The 24682-nt window shown below is 39.5% G+C and overlaps 1 protein-coding gene across 2 annotated transcripts in view; it reads left to right on the top strand.

Moving 5' to 3' along the window:
• JAZF1 (JAZF zinc finger 1) overlaps nt 1-24682 on the top strand; it is a 361747-nt gene that overhangs the window by 90723 nt on the left and 246342 nt on the right. The window contains exon 1 of one of the 2 annotated variants that reach the window (XM_011938602.1): nt 20766-20832. The exons of the other annotated variant lie outside the window; for it this stretch is intronic. Coding sequence (XP_011793992.1) covers nt 20817-20832 — 16 coding nt within the window. The 5' untranslated portion in view covers nt 20766-20816. Of the gene's footprint in view, nt 1-20765; nt 20833-24682 lie in introns of those variants that run through there. 2 annotated transcript variants of the gene reach the window in all.

Here is a 24682-nt window from a genome sequence, read left to right as displayed (position 1 = left end):
CCTCCCTCCTTCCCTCCTTCCCTCCTTCGTTCCTTCCCTTTTTCTGTCTCTCTTTTCTAAACAAGGCCTCACACTACCGCCCAGGCTGGAGTGCACTTGTGTAATTACGGCTCACTGCAGCCTTGATCTTCTCAGGCCCAAGTGATCCTCCCACCTTAGGCTCCTGAGTAGCTGGGACTACAGGCACAAGTCGCTACACTCAGCTAATTTTTTCGTTTTTTTTTTCTTTTTGTATTTTTGTAGAGGTGGGATTTCACCATGTTATCCAGGCTGGACTTGAACTCCTGGACTCAAGCACTCTGCCTGCCTCAGCCTCCCAAAGTGCTGGGATTATAAGTGTGAGCCACCACATCTAGCCAGAAATTTCTAAAAGCAGTTCTATGAAGTAGTTTAAGCAGTCTCTTTTCCTTTTCTTCCCTACTTTTAATTTTTTATACACTTTTAATATTGCTTGTCACTTTCTGAATAGGCAGTATAACATCAAAGCTGAGTCCAACCGTGTATTTTAATTAAATTGAAGCCAAAATAAGGAGCTGTCATTTCTAAAAATGAGATCTTTTTATTTCCTTCTTCCTCTACTTTGGCATTGGTTGGTATTTTTTTTTTTTTTTTTGCCTTTTTTCCCTGAAATGGGATGTTAGAGTTTAGATTATTGCTGTCAGGTTAAAAAAAAAATTGAAACTAATTAAAAGTTGATAGCTTAAACATTGACTCCTACCCATTGAGTGTCCTTTATATATGTAATTACAGTGTTTACATATATACACAAATACAACATTGTGTTTACATATATACATGAAGTCATATGTAATACCCCAAATATACCCTCAATGAGAGGAGAAAGAAAACACTGAAAAGTTTCCCCAAATCTAAACCTTTTCTCACTGGAAGTTGAATGTTGCTATGTACTTGTGTAATTAAGCCATCATAGCAAATTTTCTGCTACGGTAACATACTTGGACTACATGAAATGTTATTGCCAAGTTGATTTTACAAGGTTTTGACCTATTGACATGCTAAGATAGATGGTATGAGTCTTTTAAGTTCCATTACACAGGATTCAAAGACCCATCATCATTTAAAACAGGAGAGTATTTTCCAGTTGGGCCATACACACACTGACTATTCTAACAGCGACATGAATGTTGAAGTGTATTTCTGAATTTTAAAACCCCAAAGTAATAAAGTTTACATTAAACAGATTTTCCTTTGATCTCTCTCTGTGTGTGCATATGTATGTGTGTGTCTGTACATATATATATATGTATGTTTTTTTTTTTTAACTTTCATTGAGATCTTCATTCAGGACTTTGTTTATTCAGGTTAGTATTAAGTTGATTTTAAGAGGATGAAAGAAAGTAAAACTGTATTCAGTTTTCTCCAAAAGTGGATTTAATGGGAAATACCTAAATAAAAAAAAAAAAATCTGAACTATTTTAAGAATGTTCTTAGTGGTTAAAATTGTTATGGTAGCATATTGGGAGCAAGGGAAAATGCCTCATAAATAGCTAGTTTAACAACTGTGGTTTTAAATAGTCATGAAAAATAACATGGCTGTTAGGAGGAAACATTAAATATTCATGAAAATATGGACATCTAGTTGATACATAATGAAAAATTGAAGTTCAGGTTGACAGAAGAAAGTGCATCTCTCAAAAGTATGTAAAAATAAGAATAACATTAGTTCCCCTGATATAATTAGAAAAAATAGTAATAATTTTAATTAACTTTTAAGTAAAAAAACTAAAAAGTCTGTAGAATAGAAAAAAGTTAAGAACTTGAATAGGAAAAGAGGAAAATAGAGAATGAGGAGGCGTGGTTAAAAGTGAGATAAGTTGGCTTTGATCCAGGTTCCACCAATTACTAGCCCATGGCCTTGGGTAAATTAAGCAGTAAAGCCACCTCACTCTTCTTCTCTATTATATGGGAGTACTAATACCTGTGTTGGAGGATATTGTGATGCTCAAATGAGATATTTTAAACAAAGAGTGAGTTTTTACTTTTCATGTAGATAGAATAGGATAATGCTAAGAATGTACTGTAACACTAAAATAATTTCCTTTTGGCATGTAATTGGCCTAGAATTTATATTAGATTCTTGTGCTTTGATTTAATAATATTTAAAGTTATGAAAAATAAGATGAATGGATAAGTTAGGCAGTTATTGAAGAAACTGGGGAAACCCAGTATTAAGATTGCAGCTTAACTGGATATTAGCATCTTTGATAAGCAGAGAGATTTGTTATTCATGATGAAGAGGATGATGTTGATGATAATGACAGTTAATGTTCATTGAGATCATAAGGTATGTTAGGCACTATAAGAGCTATACAGGAAATCTTATCTTCACTATAGTCCGACGAGGTAGGTTCAATCATTAAACTGATTTTGTAGTTGAGGAAAGCGTGGTTTAAAGAGGTTGAGTAACTTGTTAGTATCCACAGTGGATACTGGGATTGAAGCCCTGGCAGGCAACCTTGATTCTTGACTGACAATGGCACCATAATGGATTTGATTATGTGGTTAACTTCTTGGGGACCCAAATCTTACATGGACTTTTGAATCTAAATGGTGTAATCTTACCACAGAGTTTCTTGTTTCCCTCACATCTCACTTTCTCTCATCTTGTATTTTACTATATGTAGTCAGGAAGAACTAAGCTGCTCTTTCAACACTTTGCTTAGAAATTTCCTCAGCTAAATAGCCAGTTTTATCACTTGCCAATTCTACCTTCTACAAAATACTAGTACATGAACACAGTTCAATCAAGTTCTTTACCACTTTATAACAAGAATTTACTTTCCTTAATTATTCAATAACGTGTTCCTCATTTGTCTGAGCCTTCATTGGCACCATTCCTATTTCTACCAACATTCTGAACAGGATTACTTATGTGTTTTCCCAGAAGATGAAAACTTTCTATATGTCTCTTTTCTTTCTGAGCCCTCACCAGAATCACCTTCCAAAGTCCCTTCACAGCAATATCAACATTTTCTAGCATGTACCTTCCAGCCTCTCTATGCATTAACCAGTTCCAAAGCCACTTCCACATTTTTAGGTATTTGTTAAGGTAGCACTCCACTTCCCAATACCAATTTCTATTTTAGCTTGGGCTATTATCATAGAATACTGGTATTTATTTCTCATGGTTCTAAATGCTGGGAAGTCCGAGATCAAGTTGCTAGCATAATTGGGTCTGACAAGGCCCTCTTTCTGGTTTGCAAATGGCTGTGGTTTTGCTGTCTTCAACTAGTACAGAGAGAGAGAGGAAGCAAGTTCTCTGGAGTCCCCTCTTATAAGAGCATTAATCCCATCATGGGCAAGGACTCCACTCTTATGTCCTAATTACCTCCCAAAGGCCTCATCGCCACATACCATCACATTGGGGATTACATTTTTAAGTTGCCTTAAATATTCAATACTATTATTGTTTTGCTTTCTGTTTCTGTTTTATCTTTTTCCTCCCGTATTGCTCTTTGGAATGCACTCTGATGACCGAGTGTATCCAAATGGGAGTTTATTTATTGGGCAGCATTTTTATTCTTGTTGGAAATTGGTGATGATTGGAAATATGCTCAGTATGTGCAGTGCTGATGATTTGTCCAGTGTCCCCCTAGTTTGGAGATGTTGGTAAAATAAAATTAATTGAAAGGAGGAATTAACATGAGAATCAAGCCCATTATTAGTTTAAGGATGCATTTATCCTGAGAGAGATTATATAAACTCACAGAAACATCCATCCCTGCTCACAACAATAAAAAAGAAACATGTAGGACAACAGAATGCAAATAGTGATTTTTGGCATAATAGTGGTTTGGCAGGTGAAAATAACAGAGTTCTAACAGAGGAGAATCAGAGGACCTGTCCTTGGGAATGGAGGCAGGCCCCCTTTTCTTTGGGAGATACTAGGAAAAGGGTTGGAAGTAGAAGGAAAAGGAGACCCTCCTTAAACCTAGCTACACTTCATCACACACATCTCTGACTTTGATCTCTGTGGCAGGAAGCACTACTATTAAAATTGGGACTTACTGAGGTTTTCTCATATAATTAGGAAAAGGAAAGGTGTATTTGACAATGGAGCCTTTAGATCAAATTACCTGCAACCTAGTTGTGGCTCAGTGGTCAGAAGGGAGCCACCAAAGCACTTATTAATGTATTGTATAGTTGCCTTATAAGGCACAGGGAGCCAGTAAGAAAGCTAGCTGCTAGCAGCAAAATATCTCAGAATCCAGAACAGATTCAGCAGTGCGGAAGAGAGATTTGCAGGAAAATGTAGAAGTTGCAGTTTTCAAACTGATGAAACTTTTGGAACATGATACCGGTTGAAACTGCTGTCGGCTACCATGTCCCTGCACCATTGCCTCTTGCAGCAGATTGCAACCCTGCAGGTGTTAACCCTGAGTGACTGTTAAGCTCTGTGAAGGGATGTGTTTTCAGACTCCCTGGTTTTCAGGCCGTGTCTGTTAATGTAGGGCGGCTAATCTGTACGAAGGGGCTAAGGATGTAGTTCAAAAGCTGGCAGGGAGACATCCACTGGGAAGCAGGATTCGTCTTGGTAATTGCTTAAAAGAAATAAAGGCCCTTTGTGAAACCCTTCTCTTTATCTCCCATATTCCCACGAGGAAAAAAAAGTAGAGAGGACAAAGAAAATATGTAAGAATACTGATTGTGACTATTTTTTCTTTTTAAAACAGACATTTTCATGGTTTAAGGAAAACAAAAGGAAGGACACAGAGATAAGCAATCTAGATTTTGGTGCTGCCTGTTTGATATAGACAAATGGCCTCCTCCTTGCATTATTCCTGATTAGGAATTCTGAAAAATCTTATGTCAAATGATGATATTCTGAAGCTCACTATCCTAAGTAAATGAGTGCTTGATAAATTTTTCTTTGCTTAGAAGCAAGAGATGATTAACTGTATGCAAAGGGTCTTCATTTTATGTGCCCTTTTTCCCCTCAGAAAATTGAGAGGTTGGTTGTTAATACAGACCAACAGTGTGTTTCTGAATGATGTTATTTTCTGAATTAATGCTGCACTACTCTTTTGTTTTAAATCCTATTTTGGTAAATGTAAAGTTTTTATCAAAAATAAAGCAAACAAAAAGGAAAATCCCCAAACCGCTTAGAAAAAAATTGGGGATCACTTTTCAGGACTGTTCTCATTCAGAGGCAGTCACGTCTGTTTTGCCCTCTGAAATTAAAGGGAATATGATTTTTTTTACTTCTAAAGGGGCTCTTCCAAGATTACTTCCTAGAATAGCTCTGACTGATGTATTCTTGAAATCAAGTGAGACCCTGTCTTACTGTCATCGACATGAATCCAGCTTTTAAGAATGGTATTGGTCCTTGGATTAGCAGCTGCTACATAATTACTTTCGTCTATCTGATCATTAATATATAGAGTATCCATATAACTTGTTGAAAGCTAAACAAAAACCTACTTAGGTCAGTCATTTGATATCATAAAACTGATTGTTTATAACACTAAAAATGTTTAACTGAATTAAATAAAATTGATTAGTATGAGTTACAGAGTAAAGAGAAGAAAGACACATAATAAGTTAAATAAAGGGCTCTGTGTTTTCTGAATGGTAGGAAAATTTCCCAGGGTACATCACCCTTATAATACTACTGTGGGGAAGTTGTTAACTCTTTTTAAAATTCTACTTCTAAGGGTATTTGTCATCATCAGTGGCAACCTTTTCTCTTGCTTCAGATGTGTTAAGTCTTTACACTTATTAATTCTTTTATGTAGTGTTTGTAGTTTGTAGAAGGAAATTGATTTTCTTGTAATGGGAAAATCATCGCTCCTATTATGACATAAAACTTTAATTTGATGTCTCCTTCACTGACCCAAACTAATTACAGCAAAAACATGTTAACAAAGTGAGTAAAGTTCTTTCTTTCATGCATCAATTTTACTACTCAGGGCTGCCCCAGAAACTCTTAAATGAAGGTGCTGCTCTGTTACCCTGGGACTGCGTGTGTGCACATGTATGTGTGTGTCTGGAGTAACCACTGCGACAGCCGGTGAAATATAGATGCTCGTGGTGAAACTTGAACTCCTCAGATGATCAGCTTCTAAGGAGCAAAGAAATATTAAAGGAGTTTATCAGTAATGGTTAGAACACACAACAGCTGAAAACATGGGCAGAGCTTCCTCTTTAATTTGGGCAGATTGGAATGCACCTCCCCAAATGAAACGGAAACAGTAAAATTTAAAAACTTTTATGAGTACCCAGCTCCACTGCACCTGGCTGCTCTAATTGCCTTCAAGCCAGTCATTACTGGGGAGGCAAGATGTTTAGCCACCAACAGCCCTTATTAATGTATAATAGGAATTTACTTGTAAAACAGAATTATTGGGATGGCATGATGTCATAAAGACAGAGTGCTGACATTTCAGATTGTTTTATATAGGGATGTTGAATGATAATTTAGGAGTGGAATATTCTTTTGGTAATTAATCACAATTTGGTAAAACGTCAGTGTGGGTTAGGTATATGGATACATAGAATTCATGATTGTAGTGCTCTTCTAATAAAGGCTGTGTTTGTGCAAATGCATGTAATTCTCATGAATTATCTATGGGGAAAGAAAAATCTTCTCTCGTACTTTGCAGATGTGCAAAAACTGACCACAACAGGTGTAAATAAATGAAATGTTTCAACAAGTCTGCCTCTGGATTTCTGTAAAAATGTAAAAGCCTCACAATTATAAAGCTGCCTGCAAATTTTCTTCATGGTATCAATGATATAAGAAATGGGATACATTAATTTTGCTGGACCTCAAACTTAGAATCTGTCAATATGGCTCTGTGATTAATGGCTACAGATTTTACCTGCCTCATAAATATAATGGGCCTTGATTACTGAGCTCAGTTTGCAAAGCAATAGTTAACATGATGTCAACACTTCCATTGTAAACCCCATTTTTGGAGGGGTTTATAACGTGGTCATAAAAAATCACGGGGGGATGACACTTTGAACATGAGGTCTTAGTCTGGGGAAACAAAGATATTTTCAGGAAAAGATTTAAGTATTCCATTTACCTGTTTGTAGGTTTATGAAGACCTAAGCTGCATATAAAAATTTCAAGTTTTATGTACTTTAAAGAGAAAAATCTTAAATAAATAGGATTTCTTATTGCTCATCTTGTTCAGTTTTTCTAAGGAAATACTCTATAGTTAGAGCATACATTTTAAACTGGAAGGGAACATTTTAAACATGGTATGGTACATATCAGAAGATATTTAAAAAATCATTCTGTATTAATGTCTTTGGGATTTTATGCCTGTCAGCCACATAAAAATCATATGTTTCAGATCCTTCTCAACAAGAATTCTAGAGCAAAGCTTAGTTTTTGCAAGCCTTGGAAAATACAGTGTGAACTGGGCCACCTTGGCAAGACAATGTTGCATACAGCAGAATACCTGATACTGGGTAATTTATAAAGAAAAAAATTTATTTCTTCCAGTTTTGGAGGCTGAGAAGTCCAAGGTTGAGGGGCTGCATTTGGTGAGGCCTTCTTCCAAGTGGGGTCTCTGCAGAGTCCTGATGTGTGCAAACATGCCAGCCCAGGTCTCCCTGCCTCATCTTATAAAGGCCGACAGCCCCAATCCCATATTAACCTATTAATCCATAAATGTTAATCCATTCACGTCTTAAAGGCCCCACCTCTCGATACTGCCACATTGGGGATTAAATTGCAACACGAACTTTGGAGAGGATAAACATTCAAACCACAGCAGACAACAAACATCCTTTCTGACCTAGAACATAAGTTGCCTCTCGTGTGAAGAGAGAGAGAGTCTGCCTAGAGCTGCTCCAAGGCCATCTCCATGTCTCCCTCCTGGGCATGGCGATGGCATGATGCTGCTTGCCCCCTGTGGGGTGGGGGTCACCCTTAGAAGCTCAGGATTTCTTCTGTACCCTTACTGACTGTGGCACAGAAAGACTAAAAGAACGCATACACTTTTTAATAGCCAGTACTTCTACAAGTTTGTGAGAGCAAACTTCCTGACGGGAAGCCAGGATTAACTCTCTTGGAATTTGAGGGAGGTTGGATTGGAGGCCGTGGTCAGAACCCAAACTTTTGAAGTGGGAGTTCAGCTGCCGCAATGTACTTGATTTGGTGAATAGCTTAAGAGTTTTCATTTAAAGAGTCATCTCATAGTACTTTATAATTGGTTCCAAAGCCACTAGGTGGCCTGATGGAAAGGGTTTTTGTTGTTGCTGTTAGTTTGTTTTTGCTTTGGGGATATGGGGAGACTAGATTATGCCATAAAATCAGTAAAGCAAAATTGTCAAACCCACAATGATACTGGGCAAGTGTTAGGTTTTTCTCTTCTCTTTCTGAAAAATTCCCTCTCTTCCTTCCACCCTCCCTCACAAGGGGGCTTTTCCACAGTCTTCACAAGGCAGCAGAAAATGTTGCAGTGTGGTGGTTACAAGACTGGCATATATTTCAGTATTGTTTGTAATGCCTGAAATATTTATCAAAATATACCCATGACATCTTCTGCCCTCATTTGATAATCCTGGAAAGAAACAAGCTGTTTCACTATTTGCTTTGTATTGTTAGACTTGTTGTCATAAAACGTAAAATGTAGAAGCAATACCAATAATTCTTAGGCTGGCAGAAATTATCGGGTGTTCCAGCCTGCTTGAGTAATAACACTGGGCCCTGGCATTGGGTAAGACAATGTTGCAACAATGTTATAATGTTGCAAGCAACATTTCTTACCCAATATCAGGGCCCAATGTTTTTACTGGCTGGGTCAGCAGACAAGGCTTTTCCTTGAATAATGCTCACATAAAGAACTTTAAAAATGTCTCTGATGGCCTGTGGGTTAAGGCAGCAATAGCATTAATTGACATAGTGATAAAGAAGTTTGTAGCACTGCATTTTGAAAAATACAAAATAATACAGCACTCTTGACACTTCATATGCTGTGTATATTTTAGTCTTCACAGCAACCCTATGAAGTAAGTGGTTGGCATACATTTTCTGAGATCGAATAGCTTGTGAGCTGTGGAGCTGGGATGGGAAATCAGGTCTGTGTTATTTTGAAACCCATGGTACTCCCATTATGTATCAATAACTCATAGGTCAGGTACTAAAATATTCATAATCATGAGTTTATTTATTCAGTAAATGTCCATTGAGTGGCTGTCATGTGGTAGGCCTTGTCAGATTCTGGAGTTGTGATATGAATGAGACAGCCTTAGGGTATATGCACGAGAGGGGTAAGGATACTGAGACATTACAGGAACTTACACTCGAGGCACAAGGGCGAAAATGAGAGATGTGAACCCAAAGAGAGCATGTGGAAGGGGCGCTTGATCTAGGGTTGAGGAGGTTCATGCAAAACTTACCAGAAGCCAAAAAGCTGGAAGGCAATGGTCCCAGCCAGGTGGAGGGGATTTGGATAAGGGAAAACATTTTAATCCACGAGTACAGCAGAAGTAAAGGAGGTGAGAGAATGTGTTTCCATGAGGGAGAGGCCAGAGCACTCAGTGGTAGTCAGCTCTGGAAGGGCTTTGCGAACCCAGTTGGAGGAGTTTTGACTTTCTCACAGGCTGTAGGAAGGCACTGGTGGGTTCTGAACTGGGACTGAGGTGCCCAGATCAACATTTGAGAAGCTGACCCTGGCCACCTTGTGGAGCAGGGAATAGTGATGGTGGCACCGAGGCAAAGGCTCCCTTTGCAGTCACTGTGAGTTGGGAGTGGACTCTGGTGATGTTCAGCAGGTGGATGCACAGTCCTTGGGGATTTATGGGATGTGAGGGGTAAAGTTCCAGAGTGATGCCAAGGATGGCTCATGGGTGGCTAGTGGGACATGTGCCTGTCACCCAGAAGAGGCTGCGAGGAGGGAGACCAGGACAGGACAGGGGAGCTTCAAACATACTGCAGCCTGGGGAGCTACCAGTTATACACGTCCAATAGGCAGCTGGAGCTGGAGGAAGAGATTTGAGAGCCATCACCATACAGATATTAACTGAAATCACAGGAGACGAAAGACGGTGTGGCATGAGAAGAGAACCTAAGAAGATCCCCAAGGCCAAAAACTCACTAAGGGTGGAAAGAGAAAAGGGAGCCTGCACAGGAGCAGAGTGAACGGGCAGAGGCGGGAGAGCAAGGGGAAGCAGGAAGGAGAGCTCAATGAGGAACACTTACCAGTCCAGTGAAAATGTTGCAGAGAAAGCCAAATAGACAAGGGCTGCAAGGGTGAGTGATATCATGCCTCCCCACACCCCCATGCATTGTCTTGAAGGAGGTGATGCTTTGACATGATTTGTCTGAAAAATTCTACCAGGTCTTACTTCATTTTGTCAGAGGGACCTGTCTAAAGGATGCTTTAGCAGGCTGAAGTTTCACGTTTCCAGATACTTTCTCATAATCGTCAAACATACTCTACTCTAAAATAACCTAAGGACTTTTAAATAATAAACTTATTTGTTATCGCAGAATGTAGCACTTTTAGGTTGAAAGTAATTTTAGAGATCAACTTATTTAGCCCCTTAATATTACTGTCAGTCATTGATTTATTCTGTAAACACTTATTAAACTCTAGTGTCATCCAGGTATATAGATTAATAGGAGTTTTACTATAGTGATCTTTTTAAGAAAATATAAGGGTGCAGCATTTTGTTGTAATGAAAATGCCATAATATGTGAATTAATAGAAATAGAGAAAATTCAGTCCATGTTAATTTTTTTTCTCTCTCTGGAAAGATGGAAATACATATAAATGCAGATTGACCCATCCTCCACAAACTTTTGAGTATCACAAACTCCCTGGCCTTGATGTTTTATTAAATTCTTCTCTGGGGTCTTGTCCCACTTCTGCTCTCTGGCAGTGTCGAGACTTTGGACAAGGCGAAAGGGTGGAGCAGAGGCCACTACAATGTCCCAGGCCCACTTGCCCATTTGCCAAAGTGCATGGACACTGTGTTTGTAGCCCCAGGTACCTTTTCAAGTCCCTAAAACCCCAGCTAGGCAGTGTGAAGAAATAGAATAGCAGAGCACGGCTTGCTGTTCTTTGGTGCTGGTTATGACCAAACCTTAGAAAAAGCATCTGGTGCCCCGAAGTGCCCTCTTGCTCCCCTCTGCAGGTGCAGCCCCCCAGGCGTGCCCGCACCCCTTCCCCCATGTTGGTGTTGGTTCCTCCAAGCTGGCTGTCCTGTCTTCATTTACTGTTTATCTGCATGTGACTCTTCCTCATCATAATGTGATTTGCTTGGGGAGGGGGTGGCTCCATTCCAGGCTTACTGAAGAGTAACAACACTGGGCTTAGCGCTGTCTAAAAACCTTAACCTGACTGGGTCACATCCCAGAGATGTCCTCCACTGCCCTGAGGTCAAAGAATGCAAGGCCTGCTTCATCTCTGCCAGCCTTTCCTGTGCTGGTCCCCACGAGGTTTTCTTGACTTTTCCCATAATTTACCAGCTTACTACTCTATCTTCTAAGGAACTTTGATGCCCTCCCTTCCCTAATACAGGCACACCTTGCTTTACTACACTTGGCAGATAGTGCATTTTTTACAAGTTGAAGGTTTGTGGCCATTTTCCCAATGGCATGTGCTTATTTTATGTCTCTGTGTCACATTTTGGTAATTCTTGCAATCTTTTAAATTTCATTGTTATCATATCTGTGATCGGTCATCTTTGACTTTACTATTGTAATTGTTTGGTGGTGCCGGGAGCTGCACCCATATAAGATGGTGAACTTAATTAATAAATGTTGTGTGTGTTGACTGCTCTATTAACAGGCCCTTCCTCTGTCTCTCTCCCTCTCCCTGGGCCTGACTATTCCTGGAGACACAGCAGTGTTGAAATTAGGCCAATTAATAACCTTATGATGACCTGTAAGTGTTCAAGTGAAAGGAAGAGTAACACGTCTCTCACTTTCAACCAAAAGCTAGCAAGAATGAAACTTAGTGAGGAAGGCATGTTGAAAGCCGACACAGGCTGAAAACTTGGCCTCTTGCACCAAACAGTTAATTAACCAAGTTGTGAATGCAAGGAAAAAGTTCTTGAGCGAAATTAAAAGTGTTACTCCAGTGAACACACGAATGATAAGAAAGCAGAACAGCTTTATTGCTGATATGGAAAAAGTTTGAGCGTTCTGGATGGAAAATCAACACAGCCATAACATTCCCTTAAGCCAAAGCCTAATCCAGAGCAAGGCCCCAAGTCTCTTCAATTCTGTGAAGGCTGGGTGAGGTGAGGAAGCTGCAGAAGAAAAGTTGAAAGCTAGCAGAAGTTGGGTTCATGAAGTTTAAGAAACTAAGCCATCTCCATAACGTGAAAGTGCAAAGTGAGGCAGCTTCTCAAGCACTTGCTGGAGAAGCTGCAACAGTTTATCCAGAAGATCTAGCTCAGATGACTATAAGCATTTTTACAAAGCATTTTTTAGCAATAAAATAATTTAAAATTAAGATATATACTTTTTAAAGACATAATGTTATTGCACACTTTTTAGACTACAGTATAGTGTAAATATAACTTTTATCTGCACTGGGAAATCAAAAAATTAGTGTGACTCGCTTTATTGTGATATTTGCTATTGCAATGGTCTGGAACCAGACCAGCAGTATCTCTGAGTTATGCCTCTAGATTACTCCCTGATCCATGGTGCTAGCTGAACAATCAACAGGGTTTGTAAACTGATGCTGCAGTCAATAAAGGTTATTAACAGCATAATGGATGTTGTGATGAGATTATAAGAAAGCGTTTGAAACATGGCCTACTGCATAGTGAGTATAATTAAATGTTTCTTAACTAAAAATTTTAGAAAGGCATCAAGTTCTTAAGTTCCTACTCAGTTCATCAGCAAGCATGTATTGATTTGCTTGTGGTTGTTATCCTTGTCATTATTTTAATATTTGCTAACCTTTGGGTAAACTCTCAAGTCATTTTTGTTCAGGAGACTTGTCAGTTTTATGATTTCTCATAATGAATTCTCTTAAGTGATATTTATATTTTATTTTGCTCCTTGTGGCTTAGTTTTCCAGTATTTCTTATTCTATATCAGGGTCAGAGAAAAATGGGATTGAAGATGTATTTTGAGTTAAGAAGTGATAAAAACAGAAGCAGGAGGCAGCTCCAAGTGAAGGTGGTTGCTGTGATGGAATTTGGTGGTCAGCGACCAAGTGAGGTACATCTTTCAAATTATGCACATGGCCAGGTGTGGTGGCTCACGCCTGTAATCCTAACACTTCGGGAGGCTGAGGCGGGCGGATCACCTGAGATCAGGAGTTCAAGAGCAGCCTGCCCAACTTGGTGAGACCCTGTCTCTACTAAAAATATTTAAAAACTTAGCCAGGCATGGTGGCGGCCACCTGTAATCCCAGCAACTCGGGAGGCTGAGGCATGAGAATTGCTTGAACCAGAGAAGTGGAGGTTGCAGTGAACAGAGATCACACCACTTGCACTCCAGCCTGGGCGACAGAGCAAGACTCTGTCTCAAAAAAAAAAAAAAAAAAATTATGGGCATCTTAGATTTTTCATCTGTAAAGAAAGGAAGAGGAACAACGTGGTATCTCAGGTCCTACCAGTTCTAAAAGTCAGTTATTCTAGTTCTAGAGTACGGCAAAACTATGGATGGCTTTTTGTTCCTACAATTTTTATGAACATTTTCACTGGCTTTAATATCCACGTCCAAAGTAACAGGGAAGGTAAGACTTTTTACCAGTACTCAGCTGATCTCCTGCTTCTCTTCTTGTCCAATGTTTTCCACTTTTCAAAATTTTTTATCATTGACTACTAGTACAAGAAAAGGGCCCAGAGTGTAGTGTCTGGATTCACTGTTCATAAATGGCATTACAAAAAAAAAAACCCGAGTAGATCCTTTGAATTGTATATTTCATGTCAAGTGGCCCTCTCTCTATTCGCCTGGCAATTAAGAATTGGTTACATGAAATTAATCTGGTAGTAATACAATCTTAAATTCACAAAATAATTTTCTTTGCCTTTGAGTAGCAATGCAGCCTGCCTACCACAAGAGGGCAGTGTAGGTGATTGCATAAAGGAGATGGCTTCTGCAAAAAGAAATGACGTTTATGACACTAGTTTCCAGCTTAGAGAGCATTTTCACATGCATGTATGACGGTCTCAGCAGTTCTCTGTGATGGGTAAAGCATGCATAATCACTCCCATTTTATAGATGGAGAAACTAATGCTAGAAAGACTTGAAGATAATTTGCATAGAGTTGCACAGCTGATAAATGCCATCCAGTGCTTGAATCCAAGTCTCTTGCCACTATACCACTCTGCCCATAAATGGTACATTATCATCATATGAGTGACTTCCTAATGTAGAGCTGAGAGGCTGTACAAAGCTAGGAAACATCTGTTCTATGGGAAAAATTCTCAAATTTTTTCATCTAACATAGCATCTTGTGAAAACTTTCAAGACTTACGTTTTCTTCTGTTCCATAAAGACGGGAAAGGCCGGGAATTATTCGTTTCATAAATGCCACCATGCACAGCCATCATTGCAGTCTTAGTTGTTCTGAGCTAGATTACATAGCGGGTCTTAAATAGTTAGTAGATGGGGAGGAGAAAGAGGTCAAAGTGAAGGAGAAATCAGGACCCGGATGTACATAATCCAAATGACCACTTCCTCAGTTTCCATGGTGAGCGTGGAAATTCCCCATGGACTCCCAGAGCTCCAGCTCTTTATGTAGTTTCAAAGGAGGCAGCAGAATACAGTAAAGGCAGAAGCAAGGCTAAATCAGAACCAAAACAAAGCACCCTGTTTTTATACACCCAGATGAAGATTTTTCTAAGCTCCCAAATTCTAAGACCTAACACTGGGTGGCCTGCAGGCATTCAGACAAGTGATCCCTTTGCTGGAGGACTTACATACCGAATTTATTCTACTGGGATTTTGCCACTCTTTTTTTGTATTTAAGGTGGTTCTATCAGGTAATTAATTTTAAGTGCTTTTATTTATTTGTTGTAGGAAAAAAAAAAGACTCCAGTAGCCTTTTTTGTGGTTATACCAGTTGCCTGATGATTCATGAATTCAGATCTAAAACCAGGGTCGGTATAATCAATACGTGAAAAATAGGTGCTGCCTAATTGCCTTTCTAAATCAGTAAAATAATTAAAGCCTTTATAGTCTGGCCGATTAATGCATTGCACATCCGTATGGTCGGCTTAATAGGGAAAATGCTTGAGAAAGATAAAAGTCACAAGACCAAAAGCAACTAATAGCTGAAAAAAAATTTCTATGTAGTTGATTAATTGTCCTCCTCTTTTTCTCTTAAGAGACTAAACATTGAGTAAATCCTCCGAGTTTGTATAGTTCCGATTTAGTCAGCATTCCCATTGTAAAGTGCCAGTGTTATAATTTTTCATTCATCATTTTCTTACATTCCAATGTAAGTGTCATTGTTGTGTTTAGTGAAAGAATACAAATATTTATTTTAACATTCTTTAAACAGATTCTTAGTAGAGGGTAGAGCTTTCTAATGCTCTGCAGCTGGGTTTCGGGCTTTAAAATTGGTTGTCGTCTGCACACTAAGATCTCTGCAAGTACTCAGCCGCAGAGCGCAAAATCCCACTTGACAAGCAGTCTCTAGATATGGATTTATGCAATAGGATGTCATGTTTACTTTGGACCTGCTATGATCTACCTGGGAAAATTTCCCTATTATGCATTTATTAAAAAGTTCTAAATATATATTTGCACAATGTTTTCTTATGGAAACATCTGTAAGAAATTATTAACTTACTCATTTCCACACGGGATTTTTTTTTTTTTTTTTTGAGAGAGAAAGACAGCAATTGTGTAAGCAAACCGGAGAAAAACTATGAACATAATACATGTAGAATTCACTCTGAATTCCACTTGGATTTTCTTACGTTCTCATGTTGGTGCAGATAGATAACATAATTGTTATCCTAATCAGAATTCAGAATTTGCATCTCATTCTGATTTCCTTAAACATTTTTAGAATTTCATCAGTGTTTTTTAGCAAAGCCAGTCATGGGAAGAGTTGAGTATTGACCTTTTTTCTTCTTTTTCTTTCTGGGTAGCCTGCATTGAACCTTTGGCCTTACCCCAAGTGTATGGGTGGTATATGTTTTTAAATTGATATATCAATGTTGAATTTTTATTGTCACAGTTTCTGTTCATGCTCCCTTCAAACCTTTCATTTATTTGTTTCTGAACCTTGGATATCTCATAAAAATGTCACCATTGTGGTTGAACATTAAGCACCTTCCCATTTTGCTCTGGGCCGTTGAAATAAATTTGGACCAGGTGCTCTGCTCATAATGGAGCCCCTTGAAGTGCTCTGATAATGAGCCGGGAGCGGAAGCTGTCAGCCTTCAGCTGGCTTGAAGAATGCAATTAGAGCAGTTTTAATACTGCAGAGGGACCCCATCCAATCAAGGCCATTTGAGTTAAACCAAGTCTAGAATCCTAAACATGTACTTTTAAGCTTGTCAGCTTTGTCTCTGCACTGAGAATGGGGAGAAGGCATTCCTGTACAATGGATCCATTTTATGTCCAAGAGAAAAAAAATGCTCTGAATACCAATAGAAGTTCTCTATCTCTTGTCTCTCCCATTATGATGTCATTATGACCATATTTATGATCTGATGTCAGTGTGGTCAAGATAACCAGTGTCAAATTAAGTTTCAAATGAATCAAGGACTTAGCAAGCTCATTTCTAGAAATCTACCCTAAAAATAGTGCACAGCCTTTTTTTTTTAATAGCAAAATCGGGATTCACCTAAATATCCATTAATATGGGGAGTGCTACAGTAAAGTATATTCACTATAGGAAACACTATGCAGCCATTAAAAAGAATAATACTGTCTGTTTTATGTTGTTGAGTAAAGTAAGTCACTTATAGAACAGTTTGTAGAAGCATGATGTGTTTTTTGGGGAAAACCCAATTACAATGTACATTTATAGGTACAGAGAGAAGGTTTGGAAGAAAGCATACTAAATTGTTTATGGTAAAAATCAGGAGAAGTGGAGATGGAGGGAGGTAAAGTTTTTTTTTTACTGTCTGTATATGTGTATTTTAAAATTATTTTCTCATATTAATGAAAACTTTTTATATTCTAGGGGGAGTTTAGCTCACTATCAGGTAAATGTCCTGTTGTAAGTAAATAAATGAGCTTCTGTGGTCCAGGAGGAGTGGGGAGAAACTTCTGGTATTAAGGGATGCTGGGACATAGTAATGATGAGAAGGGTTATCACTGAGGCAGAACTTTACATTCTTCATTTTGGAAACTCCTTCAAACAGCCCTATGGGGTAGATGCTGTTACATTTACTTTATACCCGAGGATGCACAGGTTTGGAGAGATGTGTTGATTTGCCAGGTCACAAATTTGCAGTGAGTGTAGTAAGGCTTTGAACCCAGGTCAGCTTGGCTCCAGCGACATGCCCATAACCTCTTCCCTTTTCCCTGCTTGGTTTCTGAGGACGGTTCTTTAAAAGCGGATTTGATTTCCTGGGACCTGTGTCCTTTCCCTCTTCATTTCTTTCAAGAAAATGAGGACACAATTCAGGAGTAGTTGTTATTGTCGTTAATGGTTGACATTTTTTATAAAGGCTTAGACTAGTCATTAAGAAGCCTCATTCTGTGCTCATGGGATTCACAGTGGATTCTCCAGTGAGTGGAAGTCTTTGTCCTAAAATGAGGCAGTGTATAATAATGTCAGCTAATTTCATTTGAAATACAATTTAAAAATAAATAATTTCACACATCAGACAAGCCAGGGTTGTCTTCATTAATGAGAAATATTATGCAAAATTTAAAGATCAGAATAATTATAAAAGTATGTATAACCTCCTTTATAAACTTACTCCTGCGAAGTAGTAGCTTACTCAAATAGCTCATTTCTTCTAACATATTTATTAAGCCACGAATCTTTTTGATTTCATAAAAATAAGCTTATTTCATCAACAAAAAATAGGGCTCTCTATATGTATGTGTATATGTACACATAGGTACATACATATATGTATTTCTGTTTCGGATTTTTAAAAACTCTCCACAATGTTTTGTTTGTTTTCCATATCTTCTTTAGCTTGGATTTCTGCTTCCTATGGGATACTGCTTTCCTGTTGGCTTTTTAAGGTGTTGTGCACAATATTAAAATCTCATTTCAGGTTTCCTCTCTATTCCATGACTCAAACTTTGGAATTATTCCTATGAAAGAAATACTTACTAAATTTAGCCACAAGTTAGCCTCTTCCAGTGACCTTAACAAACATTTCGTGGCCCTTCTTCTGACATTGTGACATATTTGGGGCAAATTAATTACTTAGGACAAATAATGTAAACATCCTTGCCCAGAGGCCTGGAAAAGTAGGAACACATAGGTAGACACATGAGGCACTTAGAAAATGTAGCAATGACCCTTGTACAGTACTGTCAGCTAATTTTATAATAAAGCATAAGAAAGCAATAGAATATATTGAAGGGGAAAAGCCTCACTTCTGATTTTTTTTTTTAACTAAGTCAGCTTTTTTTTCAAGCATCTACTCTTAAATAATTGAATTTACTTGGCATTTAGGTTCCTTTTTCTTATGCAATTTCTTTCCGATTATGATTATTTTATTTTATGTTTTGCTTCTTATCAACCCCTTTGACCATATAACCATGAGACTGTCACTGGGCCTTCTGTCCCTTTGTTGCGAAGAAAATTCACACATCCAGGGGCTTCTGTATGTGGAAAGTGAGTTTCTTTGAAAATGGCCACAACAGAATGGTTTTTCCTCCTGGGGTTGCCAGCACTGCCCCAGGCAGGGGCAATAATGCAGACGTGACATAAACAGGCATGTTCACTGTGATGAGACGTGAGGGCTCCTTATTCTTCCAAAGAGACTGTGCCTCAGTGGTTGTAAGTGTACCTTGTGAAATTGTGCCCCAGGAGAATACTTGTGCCAAAGTATTAAGGGACAGCCTAACAAACTGATTTAAAGTGAAAATAAAGCAAAAGATTCGGGTCCAGAGAGTCAGGATGGGAGTCATGTGGTCCTGGCTTTGATTTTCAGTCCTTCGGTGCGCCCTTGCCTGAGAGAAAGGGAGGGGAGGCAGCCTGAAGTCATCACACTCCAGGGCAAATCTGAGGACTGACCTTCCCTCTCAGTATAAAAGAGCCCTACCAATAACAGCATGGATGGCTGTGTGGGCTGCATGGGAAGTCCAGAGACCAAGTCTCCAGCCAGGCTCCGGCACGGCTAGCTCTGCTAACTCAAGTACTCTGTAACCTACCTAGACATCAGTTGCTTATTTTAAAACATAGAGGACTGGAGAGGGTCCTATCCAACTCGGATGAAGGAAATTTAGAAGACAATAGTGTTGTGTTTTGTGTGAAAGGAAGATTGTGGGTCACACATTGCTCACTGCTAACACCTACCGATAGTGCTAATTTAAAAAGTCATATATTTTCACACCGAGACAAGGCTGGAGTTTCCTTTTCTGAGGTTTGGGAGGAGGGGAACAAGGTGAGAGAGGCTGTCTTTGTACTTTTCTTAAATATATAATTTTTTTTGATTATTCACACAATGTCATCACTGTTTTGGTTTTTAAAAAATATGTATCTAGAGGAAAATCTGAAAGTTTTATATAAACTATTTTCTAAAAATTAAAAATACATGCACATGACTTGAAAAATTTAAATGATGCAAAGAAAGGTAAACTCATCCTTCCCTGATCCTCTAACCCCATCCCAACTTTTGAAACAACTGTTGTTTGTATCTTTCCTTCTAAAATGTTAACTATACGTGTTTTGGTGGGAGAGGGGGCGGGGGGTGGAAGGGAGCTGAATTATGGATGGTTTCTATTTTTTCTTTTAGTTTATCTTTTCTATTTTTTATAATGACTGCTAGTCTTTTTAAGTTTTATCCAAGAATTTGTATGTCTGGAGATACTTATCTCAAAAGTGAAGCAATGCCAATTTACATTAAAGACCTGACTTTGGGAATGGTTATATGCTATTTAAGTGTAGAGTTGCATATAGCCATATCCATAAGTAAATATGGTAACAATTATTTGAAATGAACTTTATTCTTCAGCCTGAACAGATTATATTCTAGAGTAGGCTCGTGCCATTTTGTTAATTGCATTAATTATTTATTACATACTGCCATTTCGCACAGTTCAGTGGGTTGTGGGAAGCTGATTATAGCAGTTTGTTTCAAGTCAGTTTTACACCCTGGTTGACAAAATCATCACACTTTCTCACTAAAATGAAAGAGCTGGAATAATGCTTGGGGCACTTATAACAGATGCAAGGTTAAGGTGCAAACTGTGTGTGAAGCCTAGCCACCATATTTTTAATGAGATCCAATTTATGCAAGCAATATATACAGTGTTTCCTTCATTCATCTTCTCGGAAGTTCTTCATTTTGGTAGATTTTAGAACGGAAGATGTGTTTGATTCAGACATGTCTCCCAGACTTCATACTATGATGTTAAACTTACAACATCATAAATTTCTTCTTTAACGTTTTCTGTCTTCTGACAAGAAGACAAAAGTTATAATCAGCTCTTTGGTATTGTTAGTAGTTTCATTACATACTTTTGGAATGAGAAATGCCGAGAACTTGTTAAATCTGGAATCACTTGGAACAGCACGATCTCTCCTGAACCCAAGCAGTAATAATGTAAATCGAAAGCAGCTTCCTCCTCCGCAGATTTGCAGTTTTTCTGATCACAGATGTGTCCTTCCATGTTGCCTGTCTTTGTAGACCAAGCATATTTTTGTCATCACCTCCAAACCCTTTAATCAGCTGTAAGTGCCGTCACTGGATAGAAGGTCCGTCCTTGGGTCTGTATGTGGGTGGCAAATGGTAAGTGAAAAGTTTCACTGAAATCTTGGCAGATTAGGAGCTGGGTTAAAAATACTTTTATAGGACACACTAACTTTTGTGTATTAATATATTTATTGAAAAACCAAAATCTTTCCAAATAGTTCTATGAGGAAGGAAACAAACGGGAGTTGAATTATAAAAGTTTGAAAGGAGGATTAAAGATTTTTTTGAGGGCAGTTGAGGCAGGGTTTTCAGAAGAATTTGCATTTAGCCACCAAACTGTAGATGCCTGCTGGTGCTGGAGTTGACAGAGGTGTATCTGCTAAGGATATTGTATTAAGTGTTTGTCCTGGTGCATAAACACGGAGAAGAAATATGCTGTGATGAGCTCTTTTCATAACGTTATGAATGCAGGTCTTGCCTGTGATTTAGGACAGTCTCTTTTGGGGTCAAACCTCCCTGTGCACTGGCTTCTGGCTGCACATAGTTGGATCTTTGTATCACACTGCATTGCTTGCTGACCTGTAGTATTTCGCTACACACTGGGATTCTGGCTCTCCAGAGCCGATTCCGTTTTAGGCAGCTGCCTTCTCCATGTTGGAATATTCTGTTTATCTTGCCTTCACCTGGTAACCAGTTCTAGGTAAGATGCCTGCTGGTCATGGCCCTGTTCCCATGAAGGTATTCACAGCTTTCATTTCAGTCAATCAAATTTATTGAGTGTCTGCTCTGTGTGTGCAGTATGCAAGTTCTGGAAATAGAAAGATGAATGAAACCACAGTCTGTGCCCTCGAGGAGCTCACGCTTTAATAGGGGATTTTGGGTGACCTTAATGCTTCAGGACTTAGTAAGAAATAAGCCTGAGTACTTGTGAAATGTTAGGCTTTGTTGATGATTGTCACTAAGAGAACTTGTACCTTCCTGTTGTCTTCACACTCTGCCTCTGGCCCTCCGTGCTGTTCAAATGCCCGTCTTCCTGCTACCTCCTCTACCTTGGAACATTGCAAGGCTTGGAGGGAGCTTGTTCTAAAGTCAAAGAAGAGCTAGATGCTTTGTGAAATTTTCTTCAGACCAGCTGCCACTGACAGCCTGCCCGGAGCCGGACATGGGGCCGGATCATGCCGGGATTGCTGTGACTGGATGGTGGAAAATTTTGCAAAAACATCTGTTCTGTTTGGAGGGTCCAAATATTTTCAAAAACATTTGCTTAGCCAAAGCTCATATTTCACAAAACCTTTGCAAATATCTAGAAGCTTTTCTTCTTTTCCATGTGGACATGGAAGCAAAGGAGAGGAAAATGTGGCCACATGTATGTTTTCAACTTCTTATTTCCAAGTATTTGGCTATTTCAGGGATGAAAACCAATCAGATCACTTTCGTGAGGTATGTGGTGCCTCTAGACTGTTCTCTCTCTTTTGGATAGATACATGAAATCTCGAAGAAAGAAAATTTCTCTGAACACAATGGGAGAGATTACAGTAATGCTATCAAGCTGTAGTTTTAATTGCTTGAAAATAAACGAAGAAAAAGGTTCACAGCTGTTTGAGAGTGAGGACCAATCACAGGCAGAGCAACAATAAAGCTCCCCTTTCCTGGGATGACTGCCAGGACTCAGCTCTCCACATCTGAAGATGTTTTACAAAGTGCAGTGTGCCGTGAGCAGGGAGAGAAAGGCATCCAGAGAAGGCGCGGGAGGACCTGAGTGAGGAGCCGGGCCCTGGCTTCATCCCATCTGTGGGCCTCAAGGTCAGGGGAGTAGGAGCTCGTGGCCAGACAGACTGGGATGACAGGGACTTCTTAGGGGACAAGTATGAGTTTGTTCAAACTTGAGGGCATGAGTTTTTGAGAACACTGCTCAACGTTCAGCATGGTGAATGCTGTAGACCAAGCATGGAGCCGTACCCGGCACCTCCAGGAGAAAAAAGCACCCCAAACTGTAAAGCTAAGGGCCTCTGCACATGATTGCCTGTGAACCAGAGGTTTGGAGATAAGTTTTCTCCCCCTTTATGTCGTTATGTATGTTCCAAGTTGGGCATGGAGAGCAGCTCTTCTGCCCTTTGAACCTGGTACAGACCCAGGAAGAAACCTGGGCCTCTCCCTCAGTACCTCTCACTCCAGGTGCATGGCTCAGGCTCGTGGAACAAATCAGCTAACTTTTCCTTTGTTTCTTAATGCTAGGGAGCAAGCAGGGAGCTAATGGCCAAAGGAAGTCGAGGCACTTGTCCTTAAGACTATCTTTAGTGAAGTGGAAGGTGCAGGATCTGCCATTTGTCATGTCACCTTAGAACAAGGAAAAATCCCCAGGGTACAAACATCCACTTGGCGTACCATACTTGATCTCCAGGTCTGTGATGCATGAGTCTCATTGTGAAACAGCTGATTGGTGAGGAAGATCAGTTCTCACTAAATTGGAGTGATGAGGCCGTGAGATCAAGAGGAAGCAGTGCTGAGCTGGGAGTCCAGATAGCTGGCTCTGTTCTCGGCTCTGCCACCAGTCACGGTGCTGGTTAAGTCACTGGGCTCTTCCATCCCCTCTGTGCCTTGTCAGTAGGCAGATTGGATGATGTGTAAGTTCCTCTTGTGCTAAGATCCTTGTACTGAGGACCCGATTTCCAGAGCCCTGGGAACATCTTAGGAATGGAGTAAATTCCATGAGATTTTCCCAGGGGAGGCCTTGACCACATTTTGTACAACATTCAGTCATGTATGGTTGCTATGATACCAGGCAGCATTTTGAAACCATACACAGGGATGAGTCAGTCAGTGGCCTAAACCATCTCCCTTTGCTGCAGAGCCAGCTTTTCTGCAATTCCAGGGGAAAGTGTGGGCAATTGTTAATACCCCAAAGATTTTATATGATTTTAAAACAAAGTGGCCAACAGTGTCAACGTTGTTTACCAATGACTCATGTGTTCTTTTTCTCTTTGTCCTCCTCCTTTTTTAAAAAAATAACATTTCCTTGGCCTGTTAATTTCTCTGTTCTGTGTTGCATGTATGGAAAAGTATCTCAAAACTTATGATGTAAACCTCTCAATTTGCTTTACTTTTCCTGCTCTTGAGATTTGCATGTGGCCCTGATTAAAATTTTAATTTGTCAGTAGAGTCAAATCTTATTAGTGCCATTCCAGCAATTGGGCACTGGAATCATTTGCAAGGTCTTCAGGGAAGTTTGCCTTTGCACAGTTTAGGAAAGATTCTGTTAATTAGGTGAAGGGTATAATTGATATGACAAGAGGATTGTTTAACTTAAGGGAAGCAATTTATTATGCATGCATGAGAAGCTTCTAGGTATTTACTGACCAATTGCATGCCCATTACATATCCTTTTTGTATTTTAGAGATAATCATCTTATATTGTTTACCTCCTAGCCCAGTGTTTGGCACACTTGAAAGTACTACAAATTGTCTTAAATAAATAAATAAAAACTAGGCTGGGCACGGTGGCTTATGCCTGTAATCCCAGCACTTTGGGTGGGCGGATCATCTGAGATCAGTAGTTCGAGACCAGCCTGGCTAACATGGTGAAACCCGTTTCTACTAAAAATACAAGAAATTAGCTGGGCATGTTGGCGTGCACCTGTAATCCCACTACTCCGGAGGCTGAGGCAGGAGAATTGCTTGAACCTGGGAGGTGGAGGTTTCAGTGAGCCGAGATCGTGCCATTGCACTCCAGCTTGGGCAACAGGAGCGAAACTCTGTCTCAAAAACAAACAAACTACTTAGAAGCAGAAGGAGACGGGAAAGGACACTAGGCTGAGAGACTGAGGCTGAAGTCTGGGTTCTGTTCCTCGCCTCAGCACTGATTAGCAAGCGAGCGTAAGTCATTTGTCCTGTCTGTACAGTTTGAAGATTGGGTTGAGCACCTGCCCAAGTCCCCTTCCAACCTATT

This window comes from Colobus angolensis, unplaced genomic scaffold (genome assembly GCF_000951035.1).
Source record: "Colobus angolensis palliatus isolate OR3802 unplaced genomic scaffold, Cang.pa_1.0 Scaffold175, whole genome shotgun sequence".
Classification (NCBI taxonomy): domain Eukaryota; kingdom Metazoa; phylum Chordata; class Mammalia; order Primates; family Cercopithecidae; genus Colobus; species Colobus angolensis.
Note: the sequence above shows the minus strand (reverse complement) of the source record. Positions and strands in the feature narration are given on the sequence as shown.